The following is a 21,427-nucleotide window of genomic DNA, read 5'->3' as shown; positions in this document are numbered from 1 at the left end:
TGAATTTCTAATTCAGAACCTTTCATTTAACTACAATCACTTTACTAATACATATCTGAAAGCGTTGGTGGAAACAGGGAAGTTGAACACTTTGTTTGGCTTTGTTTGCAACACAAAGGGGACGGATATAGTGGGTCGTTTGTTCGCAGCGACACAAACATGTCTCATCTTTTCCAGCGTGTACAGCACAAAGAGGACATGATTTCCCTGCAGATGGCTCTTATAAAACATGAAAAGATGTAGAATTTAAAAGCACCAACCCAAAGTGCTGCACCACAGTGGGCAGCATCCCAGCCAGCTGGTCCATAGTAGGGTACTGGTACCTGTGGAGAGAGAGGACACTGTGATAATCAGTCCAGTAAAATTGTTTTCTTTTTACTGATAATCATGCGTTAAATAATTTGAGATAATCCCCCCCAAAAAACTTTATCTGCAGCATTATCGATTCAGAAATAGCCTAATCTCCTGATCTCCAACACATTTTCAATTATAAATAACTATCCATTAGTGTTTTTTATCAAGTGTCTGGTCAAGTGAATACATGTGTGTGTGTGCATATTGTACCCCTGTGGCAACTGCGACGCTCCAACCTGCTGTCCCGGGGCGTCGACGTGGCAAACCACAAAGTGCTTGGTGATCTCCTGCATATCCTCATTGTTGAAGAAGGAGTTGAAGCACAGCTTGTCTGTGGGAGAGCGAGGGAGGAGAGGAAATGAGCAGAGTAAGCATGTGAGGGGAGAGAGAGATGGCAGGGAACACAGCAAAGGATGGGACGAGGAGGAGGAGAGGATGAAAGGATGAGAGCAGACAAAGGTGATCAAGTTAGACTCTCCTGGAAGGTGACCATCTGTACTGCTGATGCTGTGCCACAAGGAGGAGGGCTTCCTGACATATCTAATATGTCATATCACCCTCATTCACCTCTATTAAAATTTTAATATGAATGTGTTTGCCTTCATATCCAAGTAAAAAAAAGTCAAGATTTATATATCCAAGATTGGGAGCATTTCCATTGCCTCAACTTGGCAACGGCAGAGCGGGTTCATAGCTAACGGTGCCAGCAGCGCTAACAGAGCTACGGAAAACGTTGGTAGATAGCAGTGTTAACCTGTCAGCACCTTTTATGTTATTTATCCTGTTAGCTTTGTCAGCATGATTGTCGTTGTTAGCGCTGTCAGTACCGTTAGCCGTCGGCTCAGCTGCTGCCACGTGGAGGCAATAGATACGCTCTGAATTTAAAATGTAGCACCTTTGACTGAACGACAATTGCATGCTGATGATAATTTTGAATATGATAATAAATATCTGAAAGCATTGGTGTAAAAAGGGAAGTTGAACATTTAGCGTAGCTAGCTAACAGTGTTAACAATGTTCAAGCGGATAGCTAACGGTGCCAGCAGCGCTAACAGAGCTACGGAAAACGTTGGTAGATAGCAGTTTAACCTGTCAGCACCTTTTATGTTATTTATCCTGTTAGCTTTGTCAGCATGATTGTCGTTGTTAGCGCTGTCAGTACCGTTAGCCGTCGGCTCAGCTGCTGCCACGTGGAGGCAATAGATACGCTCTGAATTTAAAATGTAGCACCTTTGACTGAACGACAATTGCATGCTGATGATAATTTTGAATATGATAATAAATATCTGAAAGCATTGGTGTAAAAAGAGAAGTTGAACATTTAGCGTAGCTAGCAAACAGTGTTAACACTGTTAGCTAGCTACGCTAAATGTTTAAGCGGAGGAACCGGAAGGTGGGTGCAACCGTCCTGTGACGCCGCTAGAGGTCGGGACGGCGTTACCAACAGTAACTGGGGCGACCGTGGCGCAGTGGTGAGCAGGGTCGTCCGCCAATCAGAGGATCGGCGGTTCGATCCCCAGCTCCACCAGCCTGTGTCGATGTGTCCTTAAGCAAGACACTTAACCCTAAAATGCTCCCGTAGTTGCGCCTACGGTGTCTGAATGTTAGATAGTCCTGATGTGGCACCTTGCATGGTAGCTCCTTTCATCAGTGGGTGAATGATTCCTATGTAAAGCGTCTTTGAGTATTCAGAAAAGCGCTATTAAGAATATTATTACCTGCAGTATGGGATATATATATCGAGTATTAAATTGAGACTGTTTCAGAACCAGTTACAAGTTCCCTCCAGTCTAAATGAAGGGCCATAATAATAATATGTTCTGTCTTTATAAAACAAAAAAAAAGAGATTATTTTGAGAGAGACTCACTGAGGATTTATCTCGACCTTTAAAGCTGCATTTACTGAACTAGTAGAGACAAAGATTCTGCAGGTTGCATTCAGAGACGGCTGCATGTATAATGGATGTCGGCTTCGTGTTGTCGCTCTCCTCCCCCACTGGCTCTGCATGGCCTACTTTCATGCATGTCAGACTCGGCGAACACTGCTTCCTCCCGGGGGCCCTGACTGCGCCGCGTTAATGAACGCATCAATTAGCACGACAGCGGGGTCGGGGCTGGAAAGCAGGGCAGGTCTGCAAGGTGAGGGCTGATCGCTGCCTCCAGTACTCCGTGGGCTACTTATGCACTCGCTCCACGAGGACAGAGGTGAGAAGTTTTCTCATCCGTACGCGCTGATTCATCGGTCAGCGCTCGCCAGTCTGCACTCCCACCGAGTGACTCCATGACCTACTTCCTCCCTCTGCTCTTTCAATTCTCTCTCTGTCATCCGTCTCTTATTTCAGACCTCTTTTTTCCTTCTTCGAACCTCTCTCTCACCTCTTATCTCTTCCTCGACATGTCGCTTTCTGTACATCCCTCCTGTTGGCTTCTTCTCTCTACTTGTGTGTGTTCATTCTTTCCTCTCGTCCCTCGCTCCGTATGATTCTGCCTCACAGTCGACTGACTCAGCGGCTGGCTGTGAATACGAAGATCCTCGTGGTTCTGTCGCTGCAACAAGTGGTTGTAATGCTCTGTGGTTCTCTTTAGTCTATTATATTATTTCTTGTTTGATTATTGTATTGTATTATTGATTATTGTATTTTGTAGTATCGTTGTGTTTTCTTGCTGAAGTGGGCTGCCCTGTGTATCTAACTGCGATGGGTAATCCCATTAATAAGAATAAGAATAGTTATTAAGGCAGTGGGACGGACAAGCCGTGGATCAACCCCTGTGCTCCAAACCCTCTCCATCTATCCCACCTACGCCCATCAGAGCAGTGCCGCGTTAGACAGAACCCCCCAACCCCCCGCGGGGTGTTTTTCTGACCTACATTACACCATCGTTTCCTCTTTATTTTCCCTTTGTCTGTTGCACTCGACAATTCTTTCTCTCTCCTTGTTTTCATCTCTTCTGCCTCTCCATATCTACACCTCCAGGTATTCAATCATAGAGCCTGCAGTACGCCATATAGACCCTTTTACACAATGAGGATGTACATAAGCACGGAAAGAGAGTGTAAAAGTAATCTGTAATGCGTTCTGATGACAATACATTGACCTTTTAACCTTGGCAAGCTAGAACAAGAAGCACCAAAGAGGGTGAATGCAACCTGCAGGGTCCAGTATTTAGGATGCAGACATAAACGTGTGTTTGGTGGAAGCACCTAGCGTGAAATGTTGCATTACGAGCTACAAGTCGACATTGAGGTATCTGTTCATGTCCATCCGACGCCATGACATAGACAACACGGCGTTTTGGTTTGACGAGCGACCGCGTTGACTGGTGGCTCGGCCGATTCCAAGCATTTACCCGCGTTACTACGGACAACCATGGACGCATTGGGCTGAAAGTCACCAGTTAACACGGCCACTCGACGCACTGAAACACCTGTTGCTCCGAAACGGTCACAACCTGTCGAAATTCTGTAGAACTGGAGTCGATTCCGACAAACGAACATACAACCACCAGACTTTAATTCAACGTTTCAAAGCTCACGGACTCGTCTGGAAGGCTGGGGAAGGAAAACAACAACTCTGTCGCCAACACGCGCAGACGTATTTGTGATGTTGTCACCAGATAATGCAGTGACTCTCCTTCAGCGTGGAGCCTGAGAGGTTTTTGCTGCACCATTACCTTTTGTAAACAATACATTGCAGGAACAAGATGGTTTTTTAGGGGTGCAATTTTCAGATAAAGCATACAAACCAAAAAAACTGCTACTGTATGTGTGTGGGTGTGTGTGTGTGTGTGTGTGTGTGTGTGTGTGTGTGTGTGTGTGTGTGTGTGTGTGTGTGGGTGCAGAGTGCAAACCGGAGGGAATTATGCAGCACAGAGGCCAATTATCACCTCCCATAAGTGCAGAAATACCTTGCTGAAAAGCCTGGAACATCTGTCAAGTCGCACCCACACACAAACACCCACAAACACACACACACACACACATCCTGTGTGGATACTCACGGTTCAGGCCCACATCGTGGTAGGTGAGGATCGCGGGCTTGTTCCCTTTCGGCGCCCCGCGGATCACCACATGCAGCATCCCGTAAGGGGTCTCCACATCGTGTTCCTGTGAAACACACAAACACACTCTGCTCACCTGCTGTTCACGCACACAGTCGGAGGCTTTAGTGAGAACATGAATCGCCTCGGGGGAAACAGACATGGCCGATCGCTATGTTTGTGCGTCGTGATCATCATTTAACTTTTCCAATAAACTTCACCTTCAACAGCCGATCCATGAGAGACTGTTCCTGTCAAGACATTGCTAACTCAACAAAAATTGCAAATGTTTTTTATCAAAACTCTCCATATTGGCTGTGATGCATATTTGCAACGCCTCTGGTTGTATAGAAGTCTATGCGTCATGTGTTAAAGCTACATTCTCTCTCCTGACCACTAGGGGGCGACTCCTTGGTTGTATAGAAGTCTATGCGTCATGTGTTAAAGCTACATTCTCTCTCCTGACCACTAGGGGGTGACTCCTTGGTTGTATAGAAGTCTATGCTTCATGTGTTAAAGCTGCATTCTCTCTCCTGACCGCCAGGGGGCGACTCCACTGGTTGTATAGAAGTCTATGCTTCATGTGTTAAAGCTGCATTCTCTCTCCTGACCACCAGGGGGTGACTCCTCTGGTTGTATAGAAGTCTATATAAATGACTCTACTTCTCTTGATGTATTCCCTCAGTAAACATTGTAAACATGAGTTTATGTCTCAATCTCTAGTTTCAAGTCTTCTTCAATACAGCATGATGTTCATTTAGTACATTATGTTCATTTAGAGTCAAACAGACCATAAAGCAGGGGACGCTTTAGGGCGGGGCTACAAGGTGACTGACAGGTATCTACCAGAGCCGTATACACAGTCCAAATATGGCAACTTCCATTCATTGGCCAAGATGGCGAAAGTCGTATTTCAAGATGGCGCCGGCAAAATAGCCAAACTTGATGTTTCAAAACATCAGTCCACAAACCAACAGGTGACGTCACGATGATAACGTCCATTCCTTATATACAGTCTCATCTTCACAACACCTGACAATCATTTAAAGAATTTATGAAGGACTTTACCTATAATAGAAAACAAATTAATCATAAACACCACAATGTCCTGGTTAAAGCATAAAGCCAGATTCCTTTGTCCACTAATATGATGCTGCAGAGCATGACAGCTAGAATGGCTGCATCCAAACCTCTCTTGTTATGACCCACATTTTGTCAGTATCCGCTGGTCAGAGCCAGCCAAGCTCAAAATGGAGGTATCGGAGATATGTGTAAACATGAGTTGCGCAATAGGCAAACACACACACACACACACACACACACACACACACACACACACACACACACACACAGAGGGTGGTATTTTGGGATTGTTATGCCTGTTTTGCAGTAAAATGCCATGCAAGCCTTTTGTTTTTTCCGGTGCTGCTGGCACTTATTGGTGTTTGTGATACTGTGTCCCTGACCCCCAGTGTGTGTTTCAAATCTTAAAATATTAAAACACAAGAGGAACAGTTGACCGAAAATCCTCCATCAACATGCCGCTGTCCTGCAGCATCAGTCCGGTGCTCTTGGTAACATAACACGCCTTCACTGAGGACTGGTTTTAAGTGGCTTGTAACAAACAGCACTTATGGATGCAGCCAACTGCCCAAAATCTCCCCTAAGCAGCAGAGAGTCACGCAGCCAGCAGTCAGGAGTTAATCCAGACAGATTATCTCGCTATTATTTCAGCGTCAAACATCGGCGTTATCCGCAAATCGGCGTTCTAATTTGGGGCAGTTACTGCAGCAGGAGACGCTTCACACACACACGACCCCTGGTGACCTTCAGACGTCCAGGGGAGGTCACAGTGTCTCTCTGGGGACGTGAACACCCGGCTTTCAAAATAAGACACAGCTCTTTTTAATGCTCCACAGCAACGTGATTGCCAGGATTAGATTCTCTCTCTCACACACAGCTTTTACTCATCCAATTCAAGGATGCCAAAATGGATGATTCTGCAGAGGGATCATCACTTCCACCCTATGTGCACACACACACACACACACACACACACACACACACACAGGTGTTTATCCGCAGAGGTATGTGCATCGGTGCATTGCGCAGCGTCTGTGTTGGGGGAGTCTGAAGTGTGTCAGTGGGCCAACGGACCGCTTTAGACTGACGTTGCAGTTCTTCCTCCTCGACACAGAACAGATTCCACACACTCACTGAAACACACCTATTTGTTGTTGCTTGCACCAAAAATTGGGTTCAATATAATATATATTTTTCCTTTTTTTTTTGCCAAGAAAAATAGCAAATTTTAAGATTTAGGGGCATGTAGAAGCAGCTCAAAAACCGTCATCAGACTTTTACGTAAAGGCAAATAAATTGGTTCTGATGACACCAAATCCAAGTACAGTCGCACCCGCACACACACACACTATGTGAACAACACACACACACACACACTACCCTCCATGCAACTCACCCCATCCCAGCACTCAGGCATGGTTCTGCAGTGACCTCGCTCAGCCTACAAGGAGGAAGAGGAGGATGAGGAGGAGGAGGAGGAGGGTGCAGACGGGCAGACGGGCGACCAGGCCTCTCCTGTGTTAAGGGACTAGGTCCTGGTGAGTGCCGGATGCTGGATGCCGCGGTGCCTTTGTCTGCTTCCACAGCACTCCCACACTCTTAAGCTCAAGCCGCTGACACCCCCCATCCCCCGCCTCTTTACCCTGCCGCTCCATAGGCACCGAGACAGAGACCGGGTGTGGGGCCGGCGGCAGATCATTCGCTGGCGGTTCTGCCTCCTGTGCTTGGGATTGGTCGGCTGTCTTGTCTCTCTGTCTCTCTGTCTCTCTCTCTCTCTCTCTCATCAGCACCACTGCTCTCTAGTTGTGATCTGTATTTCTGCTTTACTGTCTTTCTCTTCTCCTCCTCTCGTTTTAGCTTCTTTGGGCTAAAAACAAAACAGCTGCGGTTCATGAATTGGACAAATCTTTGGAGTAAAAGAATAATATTTTCTTTTCTTTCTTCTCTCACTGGTCACATGAGACATACTTGTGGGGTATCAGAATCAGAATCAGAATCAGAATCAGAAACCGTTTATTGCCAGGAATGTTTACACAAACGAGGAATTTTGCTAGGCGGAAGGTGCATACATTAGACGAGACAAACAACAATCAACAGTCAACGACAGCAACAGTGCAATGATATTTAATATGTATCTATCTGTGCATGTACATATCTGTCACCCTCTACTGTTATTTTTATTTTTTTGTTTTCTGTTGAGGAACAGTCAGTAACGCCTAACAAAAAAAACATGCCACTGATATCTTTATTTACTTATTGCAGCAGCGTGAGAGGCTTCAAGCTAACATTCATTTCAATGCAATGACAGGGATCTGTGACTCGCATGTGGACAAATAAATCCACACAAATTCTTAGCGCCAATGTTTCACTTTGGTGAATTTTGAGAGGACGGAGAGCAGGAAGGTCCAAATGGAGGAAGCTAATGTAGCTTGTTAGCTCTATTACACAATCCATTTCCCTTAGAAGCATTGTATTGTATATGGTATTGTGTTAGCCTACGTTTAACCGTATATTAGAGTTGCCATATGTTTTGAGCAGGTTTTTGTATCTGTTGTCTTGTTTTCTTTTGTTTCGTCTGCAACTCTTTTTGCCAACTTAAGCTAGAGTTGGTAATGTTGAGAAACTAGCAAGAGTACGCTAGATTAAAAAAGCTATCCAACCAAAAAACACAGATCAGCGTTGCCTCTCTTTTCAGAGCTAAGTAGCAGCAGCGTTAGCTCCAAAAGTTGCTAAATCTAGCGAAAAAAATCGCCAAGTTGGCACCAATTATCATTATGACAACAAACAACCAACATGGCTGCTGTCAGCACTCACAGCTGTTGAGCTAGCAGCTTGTGGCACACTGAGTGTCTGGCAGAGTACGGCTATGGCCTTTTAATATTCCAGCTCCTTATTAGCATTATTGTGCACAGACACTGAAACAGCAACCTGTTCTTTAAATCTGCACACATTCTGATGCGACGCTTCCTGTTTCTTTCTTCTATTCTCATTCAACTGTCGCTCAGAGGGATCTTTGTCTCTTTCTGCCCTTTCGATTGTTAGTCTGGTTGAACCATTTCAGCGTTTTATCTGTGAACATTGATTTTTTTTTTTTTTTTTACTGTACAACCCACAAGCAAACAGTCAAATGTGCGTTTTATCACTTTTGATTGGATACATTTACATGAGTATACGAGACGAGTCATCAAAAATATAATGCAAATTAACAGGAAGAGAGAAGCAACAAAAGAAGACATAACACTAGGAGATATAATTAGTAATTGGGAGATTGCTCTTTTTCAGACGTAATAGCATCAGATTTTTTTTTGCATGTGCTGCCTTGTGGGAAGCACTTAACTGTAACCTGAAACAATACAACATCCCGCTATTCTTACACATGTAAACAGTCCAAAATGAACTTGGATGGATTTCTTTTTTTTTAAATCATTTTGCATGTCCAGAAGACTTATGGCTTTCTTTGCCTACAGCTGAGAAGACAAATACTGCCGACTCTGGTCAAAAAGTCAAAGAAGTAAATAAGAAGTCAGTGTAAACACATCTAGCTCTGGACCTCCTGAGATGAACCGTTGACATTCAGAAGTATATCTGAAACAAAACTAACATTGCTGTTTGCTGATGGGTGAGAAGCGTACGTGCACATTCACATCACTGTAATGGTGTCACATGCTGACCGTACTCAGTGCAGACCAGAGTCTGTCTGTCATTCAGCGACCCTTTGTCCTGCCGCTTCAACTTCTCTCTCCCTCTTTTCTCTCTCAATCTATCCCCCTATCCTGTTGACAGAACACTTAGTGTGCTGACTCAACCTGAAACCCCTCTTTGGTCTGAATTTGTCACTCCGTTTCCTCCACAGAGGAGATTAACTCTCTCCCTGCTGACTCTGCATTACTCCGTCGACTTTAAACATACAGTCTCTGCATCACTCATCATACTGATGGGCGGGACGACATTAGAACCAATGTTGATGTCAGAGATATTTCAGCCAGTTGGTGTAAATGTGAACGGTTTTGGCGGATTCTGTAGGTCGTAAGCTTTAGAGAAAGGTGCGCTAATCGGATGTAGCATCAAGTTAACACTACGGAAATGTATATTTTCCATAACGTGGGGAGCTCTCTCGGAGTCCTTTTCGAGACATCTTGTTCATACTTATGGTAGAATTATGTTTAAAACATGTACTTATATGATCTTGTAAGGTCTGGGATTGATTCATGGTACTAATGAAAGGTAAAACACATGAGGAGACCCCCTAGGGGGAAAGGGGGTGCAAGAATTATGCTGTTCAATAAGGTAACACTCCCTCAACTAGACACACACACACACACACACACATGCAGAGTGACCTATCACGCAACGACGCAATACAACATAACGACGTGACGACGCGACGTGACGACGCAACGCAATGCAACATAACGACACAACAACGCAACGCAACAATGCAACGCAACAACGCAACGTAACGGCGCAATGCAACTTAATGATGCAACGTAACAACGCAATGCAACGACCCGACGCAACGACGCAACAAATCTTTACGGTCAACTTTGAAAGGAGAAAGAAACGGTATAAGCACTCCCCCGAAGAGGCAATAACGACGCAACAACGCAATGCAACATAACGACGCAACATAACAACGCAATACAACGTAACGATGCAACGACGCAACGCAACGACGCAATGCAATGCAACATAACGACGCAACAACGCAATGCAACATAATGACGCAACATAACAACACAACATAACAATGCAATGCAACATAACGATGCAATATAAAGACGCTATGCAACGACGCTATGCAACGACGCTATGCAACGACGCTATGCAACGACGCTATGCAACGACGCAACGCAACGACGCAACGCAACGACGCAACGCAACGACGCAACGCAACGACGCAACGCAACGACGCAACGCAACGACGCAACAAATCTTTACGGTCAATTTTGAAAGGAGAAAGAAACAGTATTAGCACTCCCCCGAAGAGGCACAAGTTGTTACGTTGGTTTTGGAATAAGTAAAACACATTTAAAAACCACCAGTCAAAGTGCAAGACAATCTGTCGGAGGGGTACGCTACAAACTAACCCCGACATAACTGTGGTTACAGCGATGTCCAGTAGTCTCAGTGAGAGAACAGTTGGTGCCCAGACCTCGTTATTATAACGGTTGCAAAATCGTCCACATTCAACTCATCCTTGTTTGGAGAAACGTACGATCCCGACATTTCTTACCATGTGACTGGGCTGTCCCCCCCCCACCCTCACGCTTTTGTAGATCATAATGTACATTTCAATTTGAAATGAAAGAAGCATATGCTCATCATATTTCATGATATTCATGTAGCTCAAGTGTTAAAAGAACAGACGTTGTATAAATGATTCACTTCCCATCTGAGCGTTAAATACCTAATTATCATGTTGTATTTTGTTTGTTTAATTTGTACATGAGGAGAAATGCAAACATGACAAATCGTTGTTTTACTATGAGCTCCTTGTCATAACTACTTCTTGGAAACAGTCAGGCACTGTGATTTCCAATTTAGACACATATGCCCACACTGGATCATTAAAAATAGTTTTAATTCCTCACAGTTTATTCTGCCAATGCAATGCATGTGCAGTTCCCTGCTCCAAGCACCATAACATATAAAACAGTCATTTTAAATATGCGTTTTTTTGCTAAAATGACAATGTTTGTATTGATTACAGAACGAATGAACCCGAGGCAGAATTATTCATCTGACGATCAGCGAGCAAGCAGAAACAATACAGCTCTATCCAAACACAGAGATGTTTTTGAGACCTTGAAGTGTCGGGTTGAAGTGCGAATGAGAAGTGTTTGGTGAAAAAGGTCTCATCCCTGCTGCCTGACACCCAGCACATGTCTGACTAAAATAAACCAGAGCTGTTACATGTGTGAAGCTCAACTTATTAAAAAGAAAAAAACTACAGAAAAAAACAGAAGACTTCTCAAACAGATGTTGTAATGGTTCATGCAAGTTTGTGAGATTTAGAGTTCAGGTGCTAGTTAGCTGAGTCGAGTTTACAACTGGTGCTAGCATAGCGAAACTGTACTACGGCATCAGCCTCTTTTACTTCAGTTATTTGTGTGTGATGTTTGGTACCTAGCATTAGCTAGCATTAGCTCCTGACCAAGGAACAGTTGGTCAGGTTTCATACACAGTATCATTGTTTGCTAGGTAGGTGCTAACTCAGTGTGGCAGCAAACCTTTTGCATGAACACTAGAATTGATCCAATATTAGTAATACTATAGTAATAATATAATTAATAATAGTGCTCAATTTATATGTAATGCTCTCATGCTAGGAGAAACTCAAATTGATGAAGTAAAGCTAAGCATGAGAGATATTAGCTTAGCCTGACTACGTCGCCCACAGATTAAAGGAATGAAAGCAAAGCTGAGCTTGAAGTGTCCGAGCTTGAATAAAGTGGCTTAAAGAACGTGTAGCCGTAGAACTATAGTTCATGGTCTTTTTTTTAAGATCTAGTATAGTATGGTATGGTTTACATTATTGTATAGCAGATTATTATTGTAAAATCGAGTATTATAGTATAGCCTACTATAGTAAAGTATTATAGTGGAATAGTATATTTTGGTATAGTATAGGACAATATGGTATTGTATTATGGTATAATATAGTATGGTATAGTATTATGGTATAATGTAGTATTATATGGTATAGTATGGTACATTATAGTATAGTATGGTATGGTAGAGTGTAGTGTAGTGTAGTAGTATTTTATTTTGGTCCTAACTAATACCTTTCCAACAAGAATGCACATTAAAAACAGATAAGTGATAATAAGGCTGTTGTATCTGCCTGCTCCATGTTTTTCATCATTCACGCTTAGTGTCCTGATTCCTTGTGTCACGCACCTCTCCTGTCTTTGTGTGTCTTTCCGCCCTGATTAGTTTCATCTGCCCTCGTTAGCCCTGAACTCACCTGTTCTCCCTTCCCATCAGTCATTCACTGCATGTAACTGCTTCTTCGTTCTTGGTCATTTATATGGTGTTCTATTGCCTCTATTGCCTTGTTCTAGAGTTCCCTGCACCGGGACAAAGACCTGAATTTAAAGGGGAAACAAATGATATTGACTGGAAAGATGTAGGCTAAAGCTTAAGCTTATCATAATACCCTTTTTACGTAACATACTCTAAAAAACTACCCTTTCAGTACTAGGTTGAGGCATTAAAAAAAGCAAAACAAAATAATACCTCAGTTGTATACATGTTTACCAGCCTATTAATTTCAATTGAGAGAACCATTCCATAAGTTAACCACTTTGACAGATATAAAGCTTTTCTTTATGTGTGTCCTTACCAACGGCTTTTAAAACATAACTATTACCCTAAACGCATGCTGGCTCTCACAGCATTTTAAAACACATTTCACTGAGCATACAATACTTCTAGTTCTCTTTTGCAGCATGAGAATTGGACTAGAGTTGGTGGTTTCTGTGTGTTGCCCCATGCATCCACGGCAGATATTACATTGCAATAGATATTTGTTTTGAGACAGAGATTCATTTCAAAGCTGAAATGTGACCCATCTTGATGCTCCAAAGTGTATGATGACTGGTCTCAAATCAGTACAAAGCAACCTTAGAAAGCTATTCATCTCAGGGTAGAAATCTCTGATTCGTTGCTATTAATCAGAAACGGTCATCATATCAGAGTTACCTGGGCCGAACTAGCCAGCCTTTGGATGCAGGCCTCAACTGGTCCCCACAGCGGAGCCACAGCTAATGTAGCGCTTCCACCTTAAGCTAGGTAGTATCATCTTTGTTATATTTAGCCATGTGAAATAACAGATATCTTCCACCTCGTCTGTTGACTCAGGCTGTTTACCCGAGTGAGCGAGCACAAAGGTAAACACAGGAAGATGAGGGATGATAGACGGCACTAAAAGACGCACTGATAAGAGAAGGGAGAGAACAGAGAGGAGAGAAAAAAAAGAAAGAGAGCGAGACACACACACACACACACACACACACACACACACACACACACACACACACACACACAGGCTCATACCTTCCAATCCCCCGCCAGCATCAGCTGTTCACAGCTTTCCTGCACAGAGACAAGCAGAGACGGAAAATAGAGAGAAACAAATTAAAATAGGAAAGTGATAAGTGAGTCTAAGTAAGCAAGTAATTGTGGCTAAGTAAGCCACAATTTAGGTCGTCAAATTGTACCAGAGACTGTAAATATAGATGGACGACACGTCTCCACTTCTTCCCTCCGTACAAAAGTCTTGAGGTTTTGCCGTCATTTGAAACCCCCATCACTCAAGCCGACACAGCTACAGCTTGTTAGCATGAGCCACCTAGCTGCTAATTTAGCACAACGGTAGCTGTTTGGCTAGTAAGAACTGACCATAATATCTCTCAATATACATTAATGACATGTTCTATTACACAGACTCTAGACGGCTATGGAAAGTAAAAGTTACATCTCCTTTCTTGTACAATTTCAAAGCCTCGGGCATCTTTAGGAAAACGTGCACCTGGCCCTTGTCCCGGTCGCTAACGAGGAGGGGGCGGGACTTAGAGCGCTATACTGCAGCCAGCCACCAGGGAGGTTTCGCTTCACTTTTGGGGAGCTGTCATGTTGTCCATCTTCATATACAGTCTACTGTATGGTTGGAACTTATTCAAAGATACTCCAACAATTCAGCAGTGCACTGATAAAGGCTGCACTGTCCCTTTAAGAACTTTACTACACCTGCTATTCTAAAGAGACAGGAAAGACACTTAGGTGTATGTGGGAGACTGGGATCAGTCAAAAGTGAGGGAAGATGGTGATTAAAAAAAATTATACAGGATGACACACACACACACACACACACACACACACGTACATTTCTCGCTTTGACTGTGCCGGCGACAGTCAAAGCTTCCCAGTGTTCCAAACACAATTAAATGTCAGGCAAAATACTTTTTGGGTCATGAAGAAAGTATATTTTATCTCACAATGCGACCCCGTCTCTAACAAAATGATTTTCCCAAGCAACTAAATTGCACTCGTTTGAAGGGAAAATGTATTATTTCCTGGATTTGGGTCGCAGATTAAAACAGTTTTAAAGACTGTATTAATTCATATATTAATGTTGTAAATACAAACAAAACTAAAAATGCAACCAGATTAGGCTGGTTAAATTTTGTACAAAAAAACAACAACAAAGAAACCATTTGGCTTTAAAATCACATAATAAAAAGAAATTGAAATAAAAATAAACTTTTAAAACACGTCCACCCGCTCGACCCTATGTTGACTTCCACGGACTCATTGGAACTAATTTGCAATGTGTCAAAAGCAAAAGTAATCCACGACAAAGATAAGTTTCCTCTTAAATGTATTTCCCAGAGCATTTGTGTTGTTTGGAAACATAATTTCTAGGAGACAGGGCTGTGCAGCGTTCTCTTTTTGAGGAATCTGGTCTTGACTCTTCATTTGAGAAGAGCTGTATTGACACAATACAGGTGTTTCATCCCTTATACTGAAGAAAGCTGTGTTGGGAAATGACACATGCAAGAGCAACATCATCATTTAACGTGTTTTTCATTTTTTGTCATTTTCCAACACAACAGTGAGAGCTCCCTGATCCCAGCCGGTGTTATTTCAGGACATTTAGGAGCTTACTCCTGCTCCGCGGCTTCCCTAAAGCCCGGAGCAGAACAGCAACATCTGGACCCAAGAAAACAAAGGACATGCACATGAGGTTAGACGCCAGTCGGGACAGATGTTACACCGCTTCATTGTTAAACATGCACACGGTATTATTCATGACATTATTTCTGGGAGAAAAACAAAATAAAAAAACATGACAGGATTAAAGACGACACACATAGGAAGTGAAAAGGAATAGTTGTGGATTAAGGTGTGTTGGGAGGGGGACATTTCAAGTGGTTAAGGAGAGGAGTGGACAGAGTCAGATCAGGCACACACCTAAAGAGAAAGAAAGAAAGATCTCGAGACAACAAGCGGACCTGAAGCTGCCCTTTAAGTCAAAGGTTCAGGTTCAGAAGCTGAAAGGGCAGCCTCAGTCCCTGTGGAGTTCATGCAAATGGTTCCTTGTTTTCAGGGAGAAGATGTGAGTGTTGGTGGTCGGACCAGCAGGGGGCACTCTTCTCTTTCTCATCACCCCCCACCACCACCACCCTCTGATCCAGTGTGCAGCAGCTGAGCTAGAAGGCAGCAGCAGATCTGGAGTCGGCGCTGTAGGCGGCGCTGGATGACATTTCCTGGCTTGTATCTCTTTGGGAAAATGATTTTGGATTCTCTGAAGGACCTTTTCTCTGTTCAGGACTTGATTAAGTCTGAGTCCAGGGGAAACTAGTCTAGCAAGTAGGGAAAACCATTTCTAGGAAACTGGCCGGTAGCGGGTTCAGATCAAGTCAAAAGGCTGCTAATAAATAAAGTTTAAAGAGGTTCAGAGGATGATGTTTTGTGTTTCTGTTATAGTTCACTGTATTTCTGGTGGAACAATGATTATGTTAATATTTGGTCCGTATGATGAATTATTACTGTAGATGGACTAGTGAGGCTTTTCACACAATGTTAATGTTGTTACATTATGTTGGTTATGAGGAGGATAAGGAATATAAAACAAAATAATGCATTTAAGTTTTATTATTGTACATTATAGAAATAGAAAATAGACACCAGAATGTAACTAAGTACATAATTAAGTACCTAACTTTTAATACTTTAAGCTTAATTAATGATTCATCTTAGTTTTGAGTTTTTTACAGTTTCAGTTTGTTTTTACCCAAAGAGTTAATGTGTAAGATCTGGCCTCATGCTCCAAACACACAGGAGTCAGCGTTTCACCTCTACTACTGTTTATACGGCCTACATGTATAGTCAAACTATCAAAACGTACATGAACCATGATGCATTAACACGTCCTCTGGGCAGCGCCACCTCCTCGTCCTCTCATGCTGGACGCTACAGCGGCCATTACTCAGACCGGATAGTCTGGGACTAGCTACTAGCTAGCTAACATGCTCATCCCTTGACGTCTCTGATATAACATCAACACTGTAACCTCCTCACACTCGGGTCATAATGTTTGATAATTTTTTTAAACTTTTCAAACTAAAATTCGGGCAACATCTTACACATTTCCTCTTTAAGAAAATAAAGTTTTTTTCCTGACTAGGGTTGGGTTCCAAAAACCGGTGCCATATTGGTTCCTATACGACTGGTGCCTAACGGACCGAAACGCAACGCAGATTTCGGTGCTTCCTTTCGGTGCCTGCGCCGATTGAAATATATATATTTTTTACACTATTCTGGTGACTTCGTCCTGGAAGCAGCCAGGTTGTATAGCTACAGTAGCTAGCTAGTTGTAGCTAGCTACAGTATATAGCTACAGTAGCTAGCTAATTGTAGATAGCTACAGTAGATAGCTGTAGTAGATATCTACAGTAGCAAGCTAGTTGTAGATAGGTACAGTAGCTAGCTAGTTGTAGATAGCTACAGTAGATATCTACAGTAGCTATCTACAGTAGCAAGCTAGTTGTAGATAGCTACAGTAGATATCTACACTAGCTATCTACAGTAGCAAGCTAGTTGTAGATAGCTACAGTAGATATCTACAGTAGCTAGCTAGTTGTAGATAGCTACATTAGCTAGCTAGTTGTAGATCGCTACAGTAGATAGCTACAGTAGCTAGCGAGCCATCAACCTTTTAACAGAGAAAATGTTCAGAAAAGCTCTGCCAGTTGGTATTAATGATGACGTGTAGTCCAGTAAAGCAGCAGAGTTAGAATCCAACAGTTTCTGAGTTCTGTTGCACACGTTCCCAATCAGGCCACCTGATGCTTGTGTCTGTTGTTTTTTTATATATATATTGTTCATAGTTTGAAGTTAAAAAGTTTGAAGATGTAAGTCAAGTGTTTTGTATTTATTTATATTTATAGTATACTTTAATATATTGTTCAATTTGAAGACAACAATTTGCCTTGGCAATAAAAAAAGCCTTTCTTTAATGTCAATGGTCGTTTTTATTTTTTTTAAGTATCGGTTTAGGCACCGGTATCGTTTTAAAAGTATCGTTTTAGCACCGTTTTAGCACCGGTATCGGAAAAAAACCCAAACGATACCCACCCCTACTCCTGACTACTACTATGACCACTGCAAGTCACTGTATGCTATTACAACAGTAATAACATGTTTTCTGAACCACGGTGCAGACATAGAGTTCTGGCAGGCAGAGGGTTCTGCTTGTTCTGGTGGTTCTGGTAGTTACCGGGAGGGACCCGCTGGCCCGACGGCGCGTCTGGCGGAGCCAGTGCCGCGCGATGACATGCCAGCGGTGAGCGGGGCGGCTGGGGGGAGCGGGGGGGCTAACGGGCGCGGCGGCGCCCGGTGACCCCCCAGAGGCCTCCTCGCCTTTATCCTGCTGTGTTCAAAACAACAAACACAAGGTGGTTATTGGGTAACAATGGGGGGAGCAGAGCAGCAACATTCAGTCAACATACAAATGTGATGCACTTCAGGACTTATGCTGCGTTCACACCAAACGCGTTGCGAGTTTGACGCGCGAATAGATTACATGCAAAGTCAATGCACAGACGCGAATGGTTGCGGAAAAGCTAATTGAAATTTTTGAAATTTTCCAACTAGGGTGAAAAAATCGCGTGACGCTGCGTTGAGAAGCTCCGCCCGTCATCACCGCCGTCCTGCCATTGCTGAATCAAACTGCTGCTAGTCCAGAAGTAGCACTGGTAGCGGCTTCATTCAGACGCTGTTGTGGGACTACGGATAATATTATTATATTATATATATATATATATATATATATATATATATAATATTATGAACCCAGACACCATGGAGTTTGATGTTCACGTATGTGGAGTTTACACAACAAGTATAAAGCAGAACTAGTGATTATTCCATGGTGGATGGCGGAAACGGTAACTGTTTTTACTGAGATAAGCCACGCTCCCTTTCAGGCGCGAGGAACATTCGCGACGCGTTTGGTGTGAACGCAGCTTTATTGTCGAGCGAGTAAACTGAAAGCTGCATTAGAGCCCCAAAGACACTTCTGGCTTCACTTCCGTTCCAGCATCGCCAGAGAGGTCCGGACCTGCATCCTTCCTTTGAAAGGAAAACCTTAAACGGTGCACATGCCACTCTAAACCAGGAAGATGCTGCGTTCAGGGTCACATGGAAACACTGTAAATGTTGTAGCTGCTATGTTACCTTCAGGGCCGTAACCAGGATCTTAGACGTATGAGGTCATAAATCCAAGCTCTCCACAAGCTGACCACACACCAAAACTCTTTTGCGCATTTTGACTTTTTAATTTGTTAGTCCAATTTAAATGTATTAATGTAAACATACTGTAATCTATGATGGCGTATTAGAGCCAATGTAGGTAAAAAACATAATAATTATGGAGCCGGTGGAGGGGGGTAATATTAAGAGAAAAGACTCAAGAAAAAAGTTTGATATTCTCTGAGATTAACGTGGTAAATGTACGTAAAAAATCTCCAGACTTTTTAAGATGTTGTTTGCAATTATAAAGTAAAATATTTGTGCAAAAAAGGCTTTTAAATTTGTTGCACCTAATGTGTTGTCATTGAGGTAAGGATAGCTGCGAGCCCTGAAAGGTTAATGTATATTCCGTGCTTGGCCACTGGCATCACTGCAGGTTTAATGGCAGCATCTGGGATGTGACGAGGTTGATCCAACTGTGTGAAGCGATGTCGTGCCTTCGTAAATTAACCACTTTAATATCAGAGAATATCAAAGCTTTTTGTTCATTAGTTTGGCTCCGTAATTGTTATTTTTAATCTACAATGGCCCTCATAGGAAGCAGCTTTTTAGTTAAGTTTAGTTTTGATTATATAATGCTACATCAGGTTCCTAAAACCTCCAAATGACCCATAAAAACCCGGGACATGACCTCACTGTCCTCAATGGTAGCTACGGCCATGACACATCTTTACTTTTCATGGTGACCTGTCTTCTTCTTCACAGCCTTGAATGGTGCATACATGTGTTGGCGTGTTACCACCAACAACTGGCAAGAAACCAACAAACAGCATGTGATGTGGACCTGATGAGGACAACAGTACCTGTAAAAACATTGCTGCATCGCTACAAGTGGTGGAAAAACTACTGCGGGTACCTTTAAATCATCCCCATTATTCAACTTTGACTGGGTGTGTCAGAAATAGTTATATTCAAAACAAAATCACCAAAATGAATGATGTTCATGTGGTCATACACAGTACTGTCTAGAACAGTGGTTCTGAAATGGGGCAAGTGAGCTTATTTTATATATATATATATATATATATATATATATATATATATATATAAATTGAGCATCAATAAAAAAAAAACATTTGAAAATAGTTATTTAAGAAATATTCAATCAATATAAGTGTCATTTAATGAACTGAATTGTATATGTTGTATATTAAATGAGACACTGATGGCACAGCGCTGTGTATTACATATTTTTTTCATCAAAAAATGCTCTGTGCTGGTTAGGGGTAAATTCAAGCTGGGGTACATCACTGGCAGAAGGTTGAGAACCACTGGTCTAGAATACATGGACTCAATTGCATCACCATCAGTTTATTTTCTTGCTTTTTGCATTGAGCATGAGAGAAAAAACATCTTTAAGCTTCAAATCACATTCGTTGAATAAAAACTTGCGTCACGCCTGTTGAACTAAAAGCAGCATTAGTCCAACAGACTGCCAGTGACGTCACGGTGTTCGGTGCCAGGAGGAAATCACTCTGCAGGTGAGCGGAGAGAAGAGAGGCAGCAGATCATGTGTTTCCTCATGAAATCCTCTTCGACAGGACGGTGAAGCGAGCGGCTCACAAACATCCAACTGGAGCGCTGCAGCAGCATCCATGGCCTTCATCATTCATATGAGCATAATGATAAATCATATTGATGCACAGCATATTTAGGCTACTATTAAGAGGAGACTCTGCAGGTGAATAGGCACACATTTAAACTAATAGATATCACCATGAAACTTCTCCAATTGATTACTGACATTAAGACAATTGTTTTTTGTATGACAAAGTTTTCTGAAATGTAAGGTTTAAATGAGTAAAGAAGGAATTATCTTCTTCTTAGATTTGTGGTAATTTTCATACATTTCCAGGACAGAGATGTGAACATTGTAAAAAGCTAGGTTCAAAATTCTCGTTTTGTTTTGTCGACATATGAGAGTCAAAGGTGTTTACAGAGGGGATGTTGTGTATCTCTTTGTATCACTTCATAAATCAGGAAATACCAGCCATTAATAAATGAATTTTCTTCATTTTTGTCTTAATAAAATGTATAAATTAGGCACTAAATTATATATGAACAAACCATACTGTAAAACCTTCATAATATATTTAGAAATGGTGGAGATTGGAGTTGGGTAAAAAAAAAAAAAGTACTCATAGATATAATAATGGAACTTCTCCAGTTGATCACTTACATTCTTATAATTATGTTTTGTATTACACGTTTTCTGAACTTCATGTTTAAATATGCAAATGAGGCATTATCTAATGGTAACTTTTGGTGAATTTAGGAGAAATCTACAGACGCAAACAGACAAAGGAATAAAATAAACTACTAAATGTGTATTTTGAATGTTTTCTTTCCACGAGTCTGAAAGAAGACGTGATATGGAAGCAACGTTAAAAACAAGAAATGGCTGACATGTTCACTCACATTGATTCCTCCAGCAGAGGCATGAGGCGTGTAGAACAATACTTATGGTCTGTTCAATATGCTGCTTTCATGCTATTCTTGGCAGCAATGCTTTTTGTTGTCCCCCTGTTTGCGTCCCATGAACAATAACAACGGCCTCAGCATAATTGGCCCTCCAGAGGAGTTCATGTCCTTTTTTTTCCTCCATCAAGCTGATCTGGTTCGTCTCCAGCATTTC

At 42.3% G+C, this 21,427-nt stretch overlaps 1 protein-coding gene across 5 annotated transcripts in view; it reads right to left on the bottom strand.

Annotated features, from left to right (window-relative positions):
- The window catches only part of ndrg4 (NDRG family member 4), a gene marked incomplete at its 5' end in the record, with an annotated part of 51,285 nt that overhangs the window by 8,450 nt on the left and 21,408 nt on the right, over window positions 1–21,427 (bottom strand). For 2 of the 5 annotated variants that reach the window (XM_079224172.1, XM_079224171.1), the window contains 4 exons: window positions 261–323; window positions 565–685; window positions 4,354–4,459; window positions 6,872–6,892. In XM_079224172.1, coding sequence (XP_079080298.1) covers window positions 261–323; window positions 565–685; window positions 4,354–4,459; window positions 6,872–6,892 — 311 coding nt within the window. Of the gene's footprint in view, window positions 1–260; window positions 324–564; window positions 686–4,353; window positions 4,460–6,871; window positions 6,893–13,533; window positions 13,573–17,758; window positions 17,912–21,427 lie in introns of those variants that run through there. The other 3 variants (XM_079224168.1, XM_079224169.1, XM_079224170.1) reach the window with 3 other exon arrangements.

The sequence above is a fragment of the Taurulus bubalis genome (genome assembly GCF_910589615.1).
Source record: "Taurulus bubalis genome assembly, chromosome: 9".
Lineage (NCBI taxonomy): Eukaryota > Metazoa > Chordata > Actinopteri > Perciformes > Cottidae > Taurulus > Taurulus bubalis.
Note: the sequence above shows the minus strand (reverse complement) of the source record. Positions and strands in the feature narration are given on the sequence as shown.